Source organism: Montipora capricornis, chromosome 9 (assembly GCF_036669925.1).
Source record: "Montipora capricornis isolate CH-2021 chromosome 9, ASM3666992v2, whole genome shotgun sequence".
In the NCBI taxonomy this organism is placed as follows: domain Eukaryota; kingdom Metazoa; phylum Cnidaria; class Anthozoa; order Scleractinia; family Acroporidae; genus Montipora; species Montipora capricornis.
Genome location: NC_090891.1, coordinates 9850661 through 9868160, shown reverse-complemented (window position 1 = coordinate 9868160; position 17500 = coordinate 9850661). Strand labels below are relative to the sequence as shown.

The following is a 17500-nucleotide window of genomic DNA, read 5'->3' as shown; positions in this document are numbered from 1 at the left end:
TATAAACCAATTTCCACCCTTACTGGTAAACCACTTGAAGTTATGTCGGGTCACGGCACGAACTACCACTTTCAACGCTTTATGAACATGAATCACGATCGTTTATAAAACATCTTCGAGAAATTCTCAACATAGGCGCACCAGATATGCGTAAGCAACTTAATTTCTTAAAGAAATGCCGAGGGAAGCTGGAATTCCTGATTTATGAGATGATCGGCTAATCAAAGAAAATAAACCAAACTTGAATACTCAAAGGGACTCAATCCGTGAAATTTGTTTTCATATCCAACATTCTTAAACATGTCTTTATATTTGTACACATTTTTACAATTTCCTTTTATATTTTTCCACACTTATACATTTGATAATGAATTCGAAACGTGATGTTTTGTCGTTGATATTTTTTTGAAAACTTGATAAGGTTCGAAACGTTTTGTGCGTCGTTTCCTTTGCCCCTAACATTACCGCGCTTTGAGAAAAAAAACATAACTAAATTGACTGATATCCGTTTTGGTAGAAGGTCTTCGAGTCCAATCAGGTGTTAGTCACAACTTTATTTCAGAATTAAACAGACATTATACTTTTTATTCCCGAGTTGAAAAATCCTCAAGTTGGTGTTTCGATTTTCTGCTTTAGCTGATTTCAATCTTTAAATGGCAGATCTCTTGTCGGAGATAAAATTATCTTTTGCAGAAGTCGCTCAAGTTATTTCTTCGGTGTATCAGCCCGCGTTTTGCAAGTTTAATTTGGTAATCATTGATTTCAATTTTCTACCATCCAACTGGCTCGTGCAATCAAGAAGGTAAAATCTCTCTAAGACGTGACAAATTGTTTTAGAGCTCAATCAATATGATTTTTTTCAAAATATCAGAAATGAAATTGACGTTTCCATCAATGTTATAGTTGCTCGCCTATTTTGACATATAAATCGCTGTAACGAGTGATACGCGAAACAAAAGTAGCTGATGACAATCTGGCAAAGCCCGCTTAGTCTCAAATCCGGCTATGGAATCCGGCTATGGAAGTTCCGGAGTTCTCTACTCTGTCAAAGACTTTCTAGAGATATCAGTGTGGTTTGCATTCCTAATAGCCGAACATTTCGCGATATATTGAAAAAAAGATAGCATCGATCGCAAGATTTAATGTATGTAAAATGTTTGTAATTCATTGTCGAGTCTTCTGTTAGCGCGAGAGAACTCGGCAAACAAAAATAAATAAAATTTGAAAACACATAAATATTTCTATTTTATGTCTCTTCTTGTACTTTATTCTACTTTCTTGAATCCAAAGTAAGATGCTCAATAGCAAAGAGGTGTGCCGGTTCATGGTGAAAATTGTAGATTAATTCCGCCACCAGTACCGAAGTGATTTACAACGTACTTTGTCTTGTCTTGTTGCTATGGTGATCCTAGGCGATATATTATTCTATCATTTGGGATTATGATGGTGAGATTGGCCGCGGGAACAAAGAGGGAATAAAGAAGTACTTTATGTATTTAGTCAGCTTTTCAAATTGTAAAAGCTTATAGCCGAAAACATGCATGAACGAGTCTCAGTATTGACACTTTCGTAGGATATTAGCACCAGGATTTGCGAAAGTTTGGTGAGTAAAGCCTTCAGTAGCTAGTGTCTTCTGCATGCTTGCATTGTGGTACTTTCTCTGAACAGACAAAATAATACTTAACAGTTTTACTGCACTGCCTCTAAGAACTTAAGAACTGACGCATGTTATTTTGTTGAATACTCGACTACAATTTGGTTTCTTTGTCCCAAGCGTTAAAAGCATAGCGAAATGTGAAAATTTCTAGAAACATGATAGAAAAAGGACCTTTCGATTCTTAAGTCCTGCACCCTAATGACGCGATACAGACTCCGAGTGCCGAGTTACAATCAACATAATCCCACAGCTTTTCACTGAACAGCCTGAGTAAGTACAATAAACAGCCGTTGTTTCCATCTTCAGTAATATTTACGTTGCAAAATATTATAACATGCTGTATCATCGAGAATCTGGTATTTTTACCAAACGATGATGAATTGTAACAAAAGAGATTTCGATAAATGACGCAAGAAATACTGTACGCCGTTCCAGCTGGGAAGGTATTTTCGTTGACAGCAGCTCCCTTCGAAAAGTTCAAAATACTTATTAAGCGTTCGATGATGGGATTCTACAAAACTCCGAAATAGTAATATCGTATTTCTTAGATTAACTTCAATTCATATTTCGATAATAGCTTTTGTTATGATACTTAGCATTGAATGGCTCGACGAATAAACAACTAGAGATAAAAGGGTCTTATTTTAATCCAGTGCCATTTTATTTTTTTTGCCAAACAGGATTACATTTTTGTTTGCAACCCAGCTTGTCTTAAACAAACTCTATTCAAAAAGTTCTAAACAAACCGTGGGCTATTTGCATCAGTTGAAAGATGCATATAATTAAAACTCTGGTGTGTATCATTTAAATTCCCACCTTGCCAAAATAAATTATAACGCCATGATGACATTTAAAAAAATAAAATGAACTTTTTTCATTTCACTCAAGAATAAACGTGTGCCACATCACAGGCAAATCATTTGTTTGTAGTGATAACAGCTGCTTGAACAAACCAGATAAGCCTGGCGTCAACCAGAAAGTGCCTCGCGTCAGCGTCTTTAACAAATTTCCTGCACGTTGCCGAAAGGATATCACTTTATTTTGTCGATGATTTCGTTGTGGTTTATCCGGCCATCAATTTGCTCTACTCCACTAGTTTCTTTCCCAATATTAAACATTCAAAGCCGGGCACTAGACTAAGACTGAATGATGTCAAAAAGTTGGGTTTGTGAAAGCGCACTTTCAGTAATTATGTAAAAATCACAATGCCTCGAAAAAATAGCTTATCCTTGCAAAATGTTGAATACGTTATATTAAAAAGATTGTTCCAGATCACGGAGAAAGTCCGGCGATGAAGCCGATAATCACTTCACTTTGTTTAGACGTTAGAGTCCAGTCCCTCTCTCGGAGTAGTCAGTTCCCTCTTCTCACTAAAATTTCAAAATTTATATGTGACTGAAACCATTATGTACACCGAGACATTTTGTGTTTGCGACGAGGAGGGTCAATTCCACTCCCCTATTGAGATGGCTCTATCACAAACCCAAGAATAAAAAACATTTTTTTGGCTTTATGGGAAAAGATTCACTGAATTGGCTAGATGAATGGTATAACAACAACAGCCTTATCTTTAGTACTCGCTCTTGCATTATCTTTAAAATCTTCATAATGGTTTGAAAATTATCCTTTCGGCTAACGCTTTTTACATATACATCATGCTGCCGGCAGTTCTCATTTGGTAAAAAAACGTGCAGTACGTAACTCGGCACTCGACTACGGCCATAAAATATCATGTCAACTGTCTTTTATGGTACTCTCCGGCTGAGATACCATCAACAAACAAGACTAATACATTCGCACGCTCTCGCAGCGTAATTACGCCTAACAACTTTTCCCGGTTTTTGGCCGGCGATACTCCGCTATTTAATTCTATTGCTTCACTTCTTGCAATTGAAACAAGAACTGTTTTAGAAAACTTGCCATTAGTAAGTGAGCTGATAAAGCATAACTTTAACAAGCAACTGTTGATAGTTGTCATTTCTGCCACCTTCCCCCAGAAATTTCCACTTTTTGCTTGCCATTAAACTTATAGAGATGAAATGTTCATTTTAGTTTTCTGTTTTATTTACGTAATTGTTAATCTTCGTGATTAAGCTCATCTGGGCCGGGCATCGAGGTAACGCCTTCTTCTTTATCTCCTTGAGCCTTTATTGCGCCTCTTGCGGAAAAAGAAAATCAAGCAATGAAAAAGATAGCAGCTATCAAATAAATTTCCATAGCAACATTAATTGCTAAGTAAATATCCTAAGCAAAGTAAACCGATTTGGTTTTTCGAAGAATCCGGATTATGTTACCCCCACGGTTATCAGAAACTTGATCCATAATGAGACAAGCCTTCACGTAACACGGAATGATGTGTTTCGATCGTCGAGAACCGACCCAAGGAAAACATGCATCTTCGACTGACGAGTGAACAGCCAGTGTTGACAAGAAAATTCATTTTATATATTAACAAAATTTGTACTACATCAGATCAATTAAAATGGCCGAGACGTGTTCATATGATTTTTAAGGAAAGTACACCTTTCAAATGATCATAGTTTTGCTTAATTAATTAAGAGCAGTTTCAATTTGCTCAGTGGTCTTCGTTAAATTATGGGAAACAAAAGAATGTGATTTCTTCTGCAAATGATTCACGGCATTAAAGTCCAAACAGTATTTTTACGAAAGAAAATAAGACTGATTCATTATCACCTGAAATCATCTTTGCTTTCTCTCCGTATTTACAATGGAAAAGCAATTGTTTGCTTGATTGAGAAAGTTTCACTTTAAGTGATACTTTTTTCAATAATTATGAAACCTTAAAAGCATCGCACCTGCAACTGTTCCAATAACTTTCCTAATTAATTGATTTTCAGTTTTGTTTAAAAGCGTCCGTGATAAAAATTTTAGCTACCTTGCCATGTTTGAATGCGTGAAACTCGTCCCTTTGAATTCCTCTTTATGTCGAAGTAGTTTGATTAAGTTAATGGATACCGCTGATTGTGGAAACCGTGATCATGAAGATCAAGTCGGAATCTGGTGAGCCCGGCTGGTAAGTTGGCGGCAGTGACGGACTTCGGTCAAATTTCTTTTACAATTCCGGCATCGTACCATTTTCCCTTATATTTAAAAACTGGCCGACTGGCAATTATCAATTTTTCATCGTGCATGTTTAGTGGAAAAGATGATTTCTTTCATTGGGGATAGTCGGGCAACAATCCAAGTGCTTTTAACAGCAGTGTAACCTACGTCCGGTTGGGGAGATATAACTTCATATTATGAAGGGCTCGTTTAAACACAAATCCATTTACAAACCTCTGCAGAATTTTGGACTTACAAGTCAACTTAGAAGTCTGTTATCCAGCCGCAATGACAATGAACCGACGTCCCTGAATTATTTCAGCATCGTGAATACTGCATTGAAATAGTAGGAAAATGAACTATTGTGATAGCAGCTAAGTACCACATTTAACCAGCCACAAACAAACGAGTCGCTGGCTTCGGTCATTATTCCAATAAAAGTTCAAGAGCAAAGTTTTCCCTAAGAGCTTAAAAATCTATTTTCCGCAATAATTACAGGTATATCAATTAAGTCATATCGTTAAGGCTAACCTGCGATCAGCCGCTAGGCGTGATCAGGCGTTTTATTCTTTACCGAGGGCGCGAAAAGTACGCCGTATACAAGTCTGCCGCCCACCTGTCAAGAGAGGTGTTATCTTTTGTCACGTTATATCTGATTTCTACCGGAAATTAGCAGCAGGAGGTAAAGGCGCCAAAAACAAAAGTAGAATTTAAGCTGAAGCGAAGTCAGACTTCATCCAGACAATCATAGCTATTTCTGAAAAACCCGTTTGACAGTTGGTGCGGTTCCTCTCTTCACACCATCAAGGAATGAAGAATGTCGAGAAAAAAATCAATAGTATGGGGATACAATACAACAAACTTTGTTTCCTCGAATTTAAGATGCAAGTGAAACATTGAATTTCTCCGGAGAAAACGGACTTTGAGAAAGTCTAGTTTTGAAGCAGCAGCAACAGCTCTGACCTACGTAAGGTGCCTCAACCCAGTTTCAACACTTTCAAGAGACCTTTTTGATAGAAGGATTGACACTACAACACTTTATCACGTAACAACAATGTTATGGTACCATCTGAAACATCAATTATTACTTAACAAGATGCAGTCATTTTTTCCACGTAACAAGATACCATGGCTACAGGAAAGCCTTGCAAAAACACTCAATATTTTGGCTTTAGTTGCTCATATCAAAAAAAGAGGATTATTTTCGATTGTCAATGTTTTGCTGCGCCCAGGTCTAGATCTCGACTCGATTTGCACTCGGACCTTTCATTGTTCTTGTAGTAAAGTTTACTTGCAGCGTCCCTCCCTAAAAAGTCCAGTACCACAGGAAAAAAATTGATACTATTAATACTATTAATGTTGAAAGCTCTCTCACAGTACAGTATTTAAAAAGCTTTTTCTAGCCATGATTTCTTTGCTCCTCAAACTGTTTCTCGAGTTCATTTGTTTTGTCATGTAGACTGCGAGATATCTTCTCTTCAAACTGTTGTTTAAGCTCAGGATCCTTGCTTTCAGATGGTGCTAGAGACTCTAGAGTTCTGTATAAAGGTTCACAGAATTCTAGATCATCATTTCAAACAAAATCTAATTCAGTGGCTACATTTTGATCATTTGTTCACTTTCTTCAACGTTTTGCTTTGGATAATTTTCTTCTTTCTACAGTTAACACAAACTTTGTTGGAACAGATACTGGTCTGGGATGTATCCTCTGCCCTCCAAGCGGTTTTTAGAAAACATTTTTCCTCAAAATATTTGTCAAAAATTCTACGAGATTTTGGTTTTACTTTTTAGTAACTAAATACTTAAGTTGGCGTGAGTCACGCGAAGCAACCCTCCATATCTCTGTGATTTTACGTGAAACATGAAACGGCGAGCCGACGTTTGCGTTTCACCTAAACGTGATGCTAAATCTCTATAATAGGACAGCAAGGACAACGGCAACGTCACTCAAAAATATAACTCAGCGCTATCGCAAGTATTTCGCGATTTTTCCGTTTTGTTCACGTTGTACAATACTTGCGACTATCCTGTAACTGGATGGGTAGGAACGGTTTTAAAGTATAATTATTTTAGAAGATCAATGGTTCATTGTTGTATGCTCAATTTGTCGTCAAAATCTAAAGTTTGGTGATTTCAAGTTGTTGTTTTGTGGAGTACGGCAAAGAAATGCACGGAAAATTCGTGCTGCACGTCCAGCAAGAGTATTTTCCTTTTTTAACCAATGATATTCTTGCTTTGTGCCGTTGTTGTTCCCGTAGCTAAAATTTGATTTGGCTCAATTTTTAACTGAAGGACAGTAGCTTCCGACATTTCTCAATTAGCACCTCTCGATTTCTCAAGAATAAAAGGAAACAGAACCAATAATGTATCAGGCCTTTTTAAACGTAATTACTCCCTTTGCGTGTACTGTGATGAAAAAAAAAAATACATTACGCCCTTTTTTTCTCTCTTCATAACAGGCATAAGGATCTCCGTCACTGATTGATTAGAGGTGGAGGGGTTGTCTTCACCTAGCCGGCACTGGTTAACGAAAGCGGATACTCACGTTAGCTTTTGAGTAAACGTCAAAATGGTGAACACAACTGATGACGGGATAACTGCAATTCAAGTCACAGAGTACACTTTCTTCACCATCATATTTCTTATCGGCATGACCGGCAACACTCTTGTGTGCTTGGTAATATTCCAAACACCGCGCATGCGAACAACGCGCAATTACTTGCTTGTGAACCTAGCCGTGTCTGATCTGATGGTAGCCTTGTTATGTATTCCATTTGATGTGGTGCTTAAAGTGACGGCTCCAATCTGGCCGCTTGGTGCTGCTATGTGCAAAGTTCTGTGGCCTGCAATGACTCTCTTCACAAATTGTTCCGCCGTTACGCTTGCAGCCATTAGTTACGATAGGTGAGTTTGACAAATGAAAAAGTCACCGATGACCGGTGGCTCAGTTGGATGAGCATCGGCTTGAATCGTGCGGGTGATCACGGGGTTCAGAACCCGGGTTGGACCAACACTCAGGGCCTTAAAAATAACTGAGGAGAAAGTACTGCATTTGTTGCAAATGGTTAGACTTTCAAGTCTTCTCGGCTAAGGAATAGATTGTTTTCACTCACGAGATCAGTTTTTCCACGGAAACAAAGGAAAACGTTTGCACGATAATAGAGCTCAATTCCCAGGGGATTAGTTGGGTACACCAGTGTGGCCGCCGTTCTATTTTTTAGGAACACCAACATGGCCCTCCCTGACGTCAAGTGAAAACACTCTATATCAGCCCGTTAGTGTTAACTTTGAAGAACTCACCACTGCTCGTGAAGAGCAGGGGGGAGACCCCGGTGTTGATGGTCTATCTCTACGAGAATTATAACCCGCCATGAAATTGTATTTGATATGTGCTGCATATAAAGCCATTAACGTTTGCCCAGTTGTCCGTGGGGCATTCGCTCATTTCATTCCACACTAATCACACATTCCACACTTCAACTGCAAGTACGCACAATTATCATTTTTCCGGTTAGTAATGTAAATCTGTCTACAGATTTCACACTTGGTTAGAAGTCAAGTGGGTGCTGTTCCCAATATAACAATACACATTTCGTTGCAAAACAAAAAGGCACGCTTTGTTTTTGGTCTTTAAAATCAAAATTCATGAGAAGTCTGGGATGCCATCAAAGGAAAAATCCGTGCCTCTTATGTGCACTAGCTGTGTCGTAGGGGCATGGAGCAAACTTATTTGTGTGACGATTGAGGGGCTTAAAAAGTGATATCGACGAAGAAAACACAAAAAATGCTCGCAAAACGATTGAAGGGTTCACTGCACAATCTTGATGGAAATTAAAATGGATGTAATACCAACAACGTAAAATTCTCACATTCACTCGAAGCTAAGGGATTCATTTCGCTTTACTTTAATACTATACATTCAAACCTTTGCCACAACGGACTATTTGTTTCCCTTCGAAAGGTTCGTGCATTTTTGTTATGGTTAACGTTTATTCATATAAAAAGTTCACCTTGAGAAGTTTATCGCCGAGAAGGTGTTACTGCCAAAGTAAAGAGAAGGGCTAATACCTGAGTCTGCATTATTTTCACTCCTGGTGATCACATAACACCAAAATAAACCTTCAGCAGGTTTACAGTGTTCATGTCAAACGGTCCCTGTTTTTTTAATCACTGTTTAATTGGACGGTGTAATATCTTGTACGAAATACTGCAGGGTCGGGCATGTGAACTCCTTTAAATAGAGTGTAGGATTTTTCCTTAACAACGTGTATTATTTTCAGGTCACTTTAAACTCTAAGGCTTTAAAAACTTTCAAGGGAGACTGTCACGGTAGTGTGCATGTTGTAGCCGTAACGAATGTCAAAGTTTATAAGCCAATCGGAAGCGACGTTATAATTCGTGCGGGAAATTTACACGTACGCGTGAAAATTTTTTATCGCTCAGTTATCTGCAAAGTCAACTGCCCTTAGCCCATTAGTGATTGTTTAATAATCGAGAAATGTTTACGCTTATGTGTCAATTTCCCGCGCGAAATTATAACGTCGCTTCCGATTGGTTCATAAATAATAACATTCGTTACGGCTAGAACATGCGCAATACCGTGATACTCTCCCTTTTAATGATGAATAGAAACAAAAGAACTAAACACTTGACACTTTATGTTATGTCACTATAGCATGGGTGTAATCATTGGTTGCTCGGATACAAAAAATCCCACTCTTTTGTCTCTCTGAACTTATTCTAATTCTCTGGGATTCCTAAGATGATAGCAATCGACCTACCCTGAATAACAAGGTGGTTGGCCTGATGTATCTCCTTGACTTATAAAAAATATTTGTATTATCAAGGTATCGAGCTGTGATTCATCCCTGGAAGCCGCGCTTTAGTACCATTCAGACCGCCATCATCATCTCCTCAACATGGCTCATGTCCTTGATTCTCGTGCTTCCTTATACACTGGCACTCGAAATCAAAGATGGATACTGTGGTGAAGATTGGCCTTTCCCTATCGCAGTTAAAATTTATACCTTAAGCTTGTTCATTTTCCAGTACGCCCTGCCCCTCCTCATAATCGGCGTTGCATACACACTGGTTGCATTGAAGCTGCACGAACAAGCATCACGCATTGCTAAGAATCGGCAAGCAAGCGGCATCTCCGACAGCGCTTACAACAAAGTCATGATGGCGTCCAACAAATGCAACGACTTTGCCGAGGAAAGTGACCTTCCTTCAAATGAACCTTCGGCTCTTACAAAACTGCGTTCCGAAAAGAGCCATCCACAATCGCCGACCAAAGGAAAGGCATCTAGCGCTCGGCAGGAGGAAAAACGCCTTAAGAGAAATACAAAAATTGTAAAAATGTTAGTGGTTGTTGTTCTTCTGTACGCCATTTGTCTTCTTCCAAATCAGGTGGTGTGGTTATGGCACGAGTTTGGGTCGGGCAAGAAATGGACTCATATAAACACATTTCTTACTTTCGGAAGCATCATGGTCTATGTAAACAGCTGTGTAAATCCGTTGCTGTATGCTGGTATGAATGACGAATTTAGAAAAGGTTTTCTTAGGATTCTGAAGTGCTGGCTCAATGTTCGCATCCAAAATAACTGAACCTTTAGACACATGATGTGAACGAGTTACTCTTTAAATACCGGTCGCTTTGCATCGTTGATGTAGACGTAGAAAAAATGAGTAAATTATATCGACATTTAATTTAAGGATTGCTTTTCTACCAACGTATTATTATGTAGATGTAGCTGAGTGACTAGAGCCTTGAATTTGAACGAGTCTCATGATGAATTTCTTCATTTCAAACGTCATTGCTTTATAAATATATACAGGTTTATAGTATTATAGCAAGACATTTCTCATAATAAAAGCAATATTCGGTCGGTATGGGAACAGAGTCACCAACAACCTTGTTGAGTCGGATTCGTAGTTTAGGATACGGAGCAAACAAACTGCTGTGGAATCCCTTATTATTTGGTAATGTACTATATTTCGGCTGGACAAAGCAGCCTTCTTCAGGTACAATGAGAGTTCACCGTTCAGATAAACCAGCCTTCACCCAACCTACGCCGGCAGGATTGTTGTCCACGGTTGCCTGCTCAAAAACCCTTTTATATCAGACGCTTACCTCTGACAAACGCCCCGTGTCTGGACCAATGTAGAAGCGCCCCTCCCCCCCCCCCCCACCCCCAGGGAGTAAAATATACAATAATGGTTTATTCATACATATATGAGGCAAAGTGTTGTGTATCCTTCGGATCCTGCTAGCTTGTGACTACATCGTTGGATTTCCAGCCTTGTTGACTCAAAAATGTAATTTGTTATTAGCTGGTAGCCTATGAATCATTCTCGAATGATACGATGTACGTCCTGTTCCTGAATGTTAGACGCCGGGGAACCCCGTGGCTAACCAATAAACTCACTGATTGCTCTGTTGCCAGCAGGGTTGTCGTGATGGTGCAGTGGTTAGCACACCCGACTAGTAAATAACCAGGGGGACGCCGGTTCGATTCCGACTCACGGCATAATATGTTTTTCATTCAAAATGGATCAGTTAGTAGTTCGTTGTCGCTATTTTTATACTCAAATCACTTAACATTTGTAGCAAAGCGTTGTGTATCCTTCGGATCCTACTAGCTTGTGACTACATCGTTGGATTTCCAGCCTTGTTGATTCATCATGAAAAGTAAAACACGAGGTGGACCCTATAACGTTTCCTAACAAATACAATATAATGCATTTCTCAACTATCGCTAAATACCTATTTATAAATTTTAAAAATACTGTAATCTCGCCTTAAAGGTTTAAAAGATTCGACTTCAATTACATGCGGTAAGTTATTCTATTCCTTCACTATATATGCGGACTGACTTACTCACTTAGGCTCTTTGACCCCTGCGGAGCATAGGCCATCGATGAGTTTCCTCCACCGCACGCAGTTCGGGGCCTCCTACCAAGTTCTGTCCAGCTGAGCCCACTGTCCTTCACCTCACACTCCAAATCTCTCCTCCAGCTGTTTCTAGGGCGCCTTCGTTTCCTCTTCCCCTGGGAATTCCATGAAAGAGCATGCCGTGTGGTGTTACTCGTTGGCCTCCGTAGAGTGTGGCCTATCCAGCCCCACTTCCTCCTTTGTACTTGTAGGAAAATCAGCTCTTCTTCCGCCCATTCCCACAGCTGCTCGTTGGTTACCTTATCCTTCCAGCAAATGCCAAGAATTCTTCTGAGACAGTTATTTAAGAAACTTTGTACTCTACTAAGTATCCTCTTTGTTGTTCACCAGGTTTCCGACACGTAGAGCAGAACAGTCTTCACATTTGACCTAAATATGCGAAGTTTGGTTCTCACAGATAGTTCTTTCGATGCCCACACCCTCTTCAATATGATAAACACTGCTCTAGCCTCTCCAATCCTTGCAAGTGCATCCTTGTCTGTACCTCCAAATGTGTCTACAAAGCTCCCGAGATATGAAAACTCTTTGACATTCTCCAACGGCTGCCCCTCGAGCACAACAGGTACCTCACTTGTGGTGTTAATCCTTAATACTTTAGTCTTCACCTTGTTAATCCTCAGTCCCATTTTAGCCGATTCCTCTGCTAGCCTTGAAGTTTTGTCCTGCATTTGTAGATGGTTGTGGGAAAGCAGGGCAAGGTCATCTGCATAATCATGCAGATCGTCCAACTGCTCCCATAAGGTCCACTGTATTCCGTTGTTACCTGCTTTGGTTACCGATGTCATTATCCAATCAATAGCCAGTAGAAATAGAAAGGGTGATAACAGACAGGTGATAACTATCAAACGCCCTCTCATGGTCTACAAAGTTGACATATAGGGACGAATTCCATTCCAATGATTGCTCTATGATCACACGTAGGGTACATATTTGGTCTATGCATGAACGGTCTTTCCTAAAGCCTGCATTGGGGGTCACTAGGCAGGATGTCCACTGCTGTCCTCATCCTAACCAGAAGTATTCTGTTTAATACCTTGCCCGGAACATATAGTAGCATAATACCCTTATGGTTATTGCAATCTCCAAGGTCTCCTTTTCAGGAACTTTGACAATAATACATTCCCGCCACTCTTCAGGGATGCTCTCTTCTTCCCAAATCCTCGCAAAGAGCCTATGGAGGATATCTACCGATGTTGATAGATCTGCATTCATGGCCTCGGCGGGAACCCCATCGTGCCCCGCTGCTTTACCGTCCTTCAGCGCCTGGATAGCTGTCCTAGTCTCTGGCTTACTTGAGTTATCGCAATTCAAGGTGGAATATCTGCAGTGCTTACGGAGGAAGGTCGATTTAGTAACCCTCCAAAGTGCTCCGCCCAGCGCTTAAGTTGTTCTTCTGCTGTATTCAAAGGCTTCCATGATTTGTCCTTCACCGGCTTCTCTTTTCAGCTGCTTCCTCTGCTGCCCTAGCCAGACTGTCTATATAAACCCTCTTGTCCCCTCTAACACTTCTCCGCACTTCCTTGTGAGCATTGCCGTATTGCTCCTGGACCCTTATTTTCGAAGCTATCGTTAGGCAGTTGTTCAAATCGGCTTTGACCTTTTCCCTAACCTCAATCTTCTCCATAGTATCCAGAGACGTCCAGTCCTTGTGGGTGGCTTTCTTCTTACCGATGGTTTCTTCACAGGCATCAGTCCTGACCTTCTTTGCTCTTTCCACTTCGTTTCAATATCAGTGACAACCTCTGCAGCATATAAATCCTGCAACACCTGGAACTTGTTTGACATACTTGCCTGGAACTTGTCTCTCATCTTTGTCTCTCTTAGCAAGTCCACGTTGTAAACGCGTCCTGGGACCAGTAGGTTGACCATGCCGTTTAAGGCGCAGTTTCAAGGTGGCTACAACAAGATGTCACGTCTGCTCCCCATTTGACTCGGACGTCTTCTAAAGTTCTCCTGAATTTCTTACTGACACAAATGTGGTGGTCGATCTGGTTTTCCGTAGTATGGTCTGGTGATACCCACGTAGCATTGTGTGCCCTCTTGTGTGGAAAAACGCTACCTCCTAAAACTAGTTGATTTAATGCACACAAGTGAGCAAACAGCTCCCCATTTTCATTCATTTCACGCAGACCATGCTTTCCCATAACCTCTTCACAACTGGTGTTATCAGATCCTATTTTAGCATTGAAGTCCCCCTACTAAGGTGGGCCAGTTCAAAATTTTCAAACGTTCATCATATTGCATTTCTTCGAGTCTTTATCCAAGCGCGAGGCGTAATGCTCTCCTCTGGATTTTTTCAAGTGCCAGAATGTGTTTTGCCAGATAAGGACACCACACCGAGCCGCGTATTCGGGTATAGAGCGTACTAAGGCTTTATACAGAGTAGAAAATGCTTCTTGAATTGTTGGTCCGAGTGTTCTATAAACAATGCCCAGGCGTTTATTTGCCTTGTTCACATGGCGTCTACATGAGCGCTCCACGACAAGTCGACAAGTCGACAAGTCGGAGTTTTTCACACACTTTACTGGTTTGATTGAGGATTCCATCGTATACGAAGGAGACGACTTGTCGCTGTTGTGAGTGATGCGCGTTGTTCACCTTTATTGCGATTGAATCTGAACTGCCTCAGGGTTGCCCAATCTGCTCAGGGATCAATGCCGGAAAGCGAATTTCTCTCTGAATAAAACAAAAAAAATCTTTTTGTGGAAAAAGTTTGGATCAATTCCGACGTTTAGAAGAAAAGGTAAGAAGTGTCTGCCTGCTTCTGTCTGACCGCAAGGTCTTAGACAACATCGCATCACTTCTCATCAAGTTTTTTCGATTTCGCTCGGATTTGCTTGCTTTTTTCGCTCGTATTTTCTAAACTTTTGGAGTTTAAGGAATTTAATAAAACTAGGGCACCGGGCACCGGTGGCTCAGTTGGTTGAGCACCGGACTGTCACGCGGGAGTTCGCGAGTTCATCTCCGGCCGGACCAACACTCAGGGTCTTTAAATAACTGAGGAGAAAGTGCTGCCTTTGTAACTACATCTGCAAATGGTTAGATTTTCAAGTCTTCTCGGATAAGGACGATAAGCCGGAGGTCCCGTCTCACAACCCTTCAATGTTAATAATCCTGTGGGACGTAAAAGAACCCACACACTTGTCGCTAAGAGTAGGGCACGTAGTTCTCGGTGTTGTGGTCTGTCTTCTGTAAGTAAATGTCAGGGAAACAAATTAAAACAATTACAGCGGAACGGCGGCCTGAAAATAACATCGAGGAATTGGGGTTAATAATAAAAATAAACATTTGCGTACGAGCCATTGTTTTGAGCACGTTTTTTTTATGCAAGGAACCACTTCGTGGCCGTCTTTTTCGCGTCGAAAATCGTGCTAGTTCATCAAATTAACCTCTCATGAATGAAAACTCCATATTTTGAACTTAGAAATTCGTTGGTGCGAATTTTTGTACTTACGGTTATCTTTCTGAAAAGTCCTTGGTTTTTTTCTTTTTGGTTTTGTTAACTGAAAAGTCTACTTTATAACCGTTAATATGACATATTCTAAGCCACATTGCTAGGCATAATTAAGTCCAGAAAAGTTAATCAGTTTCATAGGTCTTTGAGGACCCATGTTTTCAACCGAACGCAAATGAGCTAAAAATAACCCAGGAGCTCCGCTTTTAGGCTTGGCTAAATCTACATATCAGATGATATGTCATTTACATAAATGAGGAATAGGTCTTGGTTAACTGATGGATTGTGAATTGCATCTTCTTCAATCTCAAAATTCAAAGTACCGAAAGCATATTGTACTTACATTGTGCTCAATAGGTCAGCAACTTTCCTTCGGTTTGTCCTAGCTTGGTAACGTCCATGAACTGCGAGAGAGATCCTCTTCACGATTTCGTTTTCCAAAAGCTTTGGCAGTCAACTGTGAGGAAATTCGTCTCTGAAGCAGGTAGAAAACCAGCAAGCGCTCTTCATAGCTCAATAGGGACATGTCCCGCTAAATCAAGTCCTGTACGTTGAATCTGGCAGTCTATGGCTCTGAGGATTCAATGATTCATTGCTTCAAGAAAGCCCAACATTGTGAAGTAGGATCGAGGCAGTTAAAAGCACAATTCTCCGTATTGGATGACTCCAACTTCCTAAACCATTTCCCTGACCTTAATGACTCGGACATCGAGGAGGCCAGCGATACCAGCAAGGTTGACCCAGATGACGATGAAGACATCGATATCGAACTATGAACGACATCTCCAGCTTTTGCATTTGCGCAGATTACAAACTCCGTTTCTGTCTTAAACCGCAAGCAAACTAAGTGTCTTGTTTGTTTTGTTGAAATAAACGCCTCTCTCTAATAAACGCCTGATATCTATTTAAGCCCCCTGCCTCAATCAAACTTTGTATCAAATCGCATTAAAATGTGTCTGAGAAAGTGGATCAGATTAACTAACGCCCTCTCACAGAGGAGAGATGACTGACAGCTAGACAAAACACTTTATTGTAAGCAGCAAAGATTTAAATCGCATTGATTTTGACCATGCTGCCACGCTACGGCGGGTCTAATTTGCAGGTCGCAGGTCGCAGGTCGCGGGTTGCAGGTCATTGCTTCACCAATACAGGAAGTATCCTAAACATTCATAAAAGCTAACCTTAGGCCTAAAAATTTTTGCTTAGGCCTAATTAGGCCTAAGGTTAGCTTATAAGAATGTTTTAAGATAATTTCTGTATTGGTGAAACAATGGCCTGCAACCCGCGACCTGCGACCTGCGACCTGCGACTCGCAAATTAGACCCGCCGGCCACGCTAAAGCCATTCAAATAACTCATACGATTTGACATCTTTAGACACGTGGTCGATATTATTAGCCACTAAATTTCGATAAACATTTGTGGGAATTAGATAAAAACGAACTGTCTTTGAACAGTTCTCTTGTTGCGCGGAAAAGGATCTTGTTTGCTTGATTTTAAAACGCCGACATGCATTCTGACATTTTACTCAGGCAGATTTACAAGGTAAAGAAATAAAATGAAGTTGTTATGTGTCCTAATGGGAAGTTCGCCAGAAAGCTATCTTTTCGCCGGGGAAAAACAAGATAGGGAAAGGTACGGTGCCCAGTTAGGGACACGCGATGCAAAATATATTTTGTAACTAGCACTGTCACTTATTATCTAGCAATGTCGCTTAATTATCTAGCACTGCTACTTACTATCTAGCACTGCCCCTACTATCTAGCACTGCTACTTACTATCTAGCACATAAAAGCTAACCTTAGGCCTAATTAGGCCTAGAGAATAAGTAGCAGTGCTAGATAAATAAGTGACAGTGCCAGATAATAAGTAGCAGTGCTAGATAAATGACAGTGACAGATAATAAGTGACAGTGCTAGATAATAAGTGACACTGCCAGATAAATAAGTGACAGTGCTAATTAGTAGAGTTTTTGGATTTGATGTCCCTTACAGGGCACCGTAGAAAGGGCTCGCAGTATCATTCATTTCTTTAATTAAACGAATTAAATGAGATTTTTCTTTCAGTTTATGAGGTTGCCTTTAAATTAAGTGTTAGTCTCTTCTTGTGTGGTATGAACCTAATGATGGTTACCCGTAAATTAATTTGTTTTTAATCAATGGGTCTGAAGTAAGTTGTCAATTCTAGAAACATCATTAGCCACGGTGAATCAGAGAAAATCGAAACTGAGCTATACGCAGAAGACTGCTAGAAAGAAAGTAGAAAAAAAACAGGGCCGTGAAATTTTTCAACGAGAAGCTTATTTTTCTGTCATATATCTCACAAAAGGTAAGAAAAATCAGTTGTTCAGTCAAAAAAATTATGTTTATAAT

The 17500-nt window shown here is 40.2% G+C and overlaps 2 protein-coding genes across 5 annotated transcripts in view; both read left to right on the top strand.

The window, feature by feature from the left end:
* Positions 1 to 10610, top strand: part of LOC138016557 (orexin receptor type 2-like) — a 26685-nt gene extending 16075 nt beyond the window's left edge. For 2 of the 4 annotated variants that reach the window (XM_068863729.1, XM_068863728.1), the window contains 2 exons: positions 7180 to 7624; positions 9568 to 10610. In XM_068863729.1, coding sequence (XP_068719830.1) covers positions 7290 to 7624; positions 9568 to 10327 — 1095 coding nt within the window. In that variant the 5' untranslated portion in view covers positions 7180 to 7289 and the 3' untranslated portion in view covers positions 10328 to 10610. Of the gene's footprint in view, positions 1 to 1481; positions 1604 to 4545; positions 4692 to 7179; positions 7625 to 9567 lie in introns of those variants that run through there. The other 2 variants (XM_068863730.1, XM_068863727.1) reach the window with 2 other exon arrangements.
* A 6768-nt stretch (positions 10611 to 17378) lies between these two features.
* Positions 17379 to 17500, top strand: part of LOC138016556 (galanin receptor type 1-like) — a 28132-nt gene continuing 28010 nt past the window's right edge. Inside the window, exon 1 of the mRNA XM_068863725.1 lies at positions 17379 to 17456. The gene's annotated coding sequence lies outside the window, so the exon portion shown is untranslated. The remainder of the gene's footprint in view (positions 17457 to 17500) is intronic.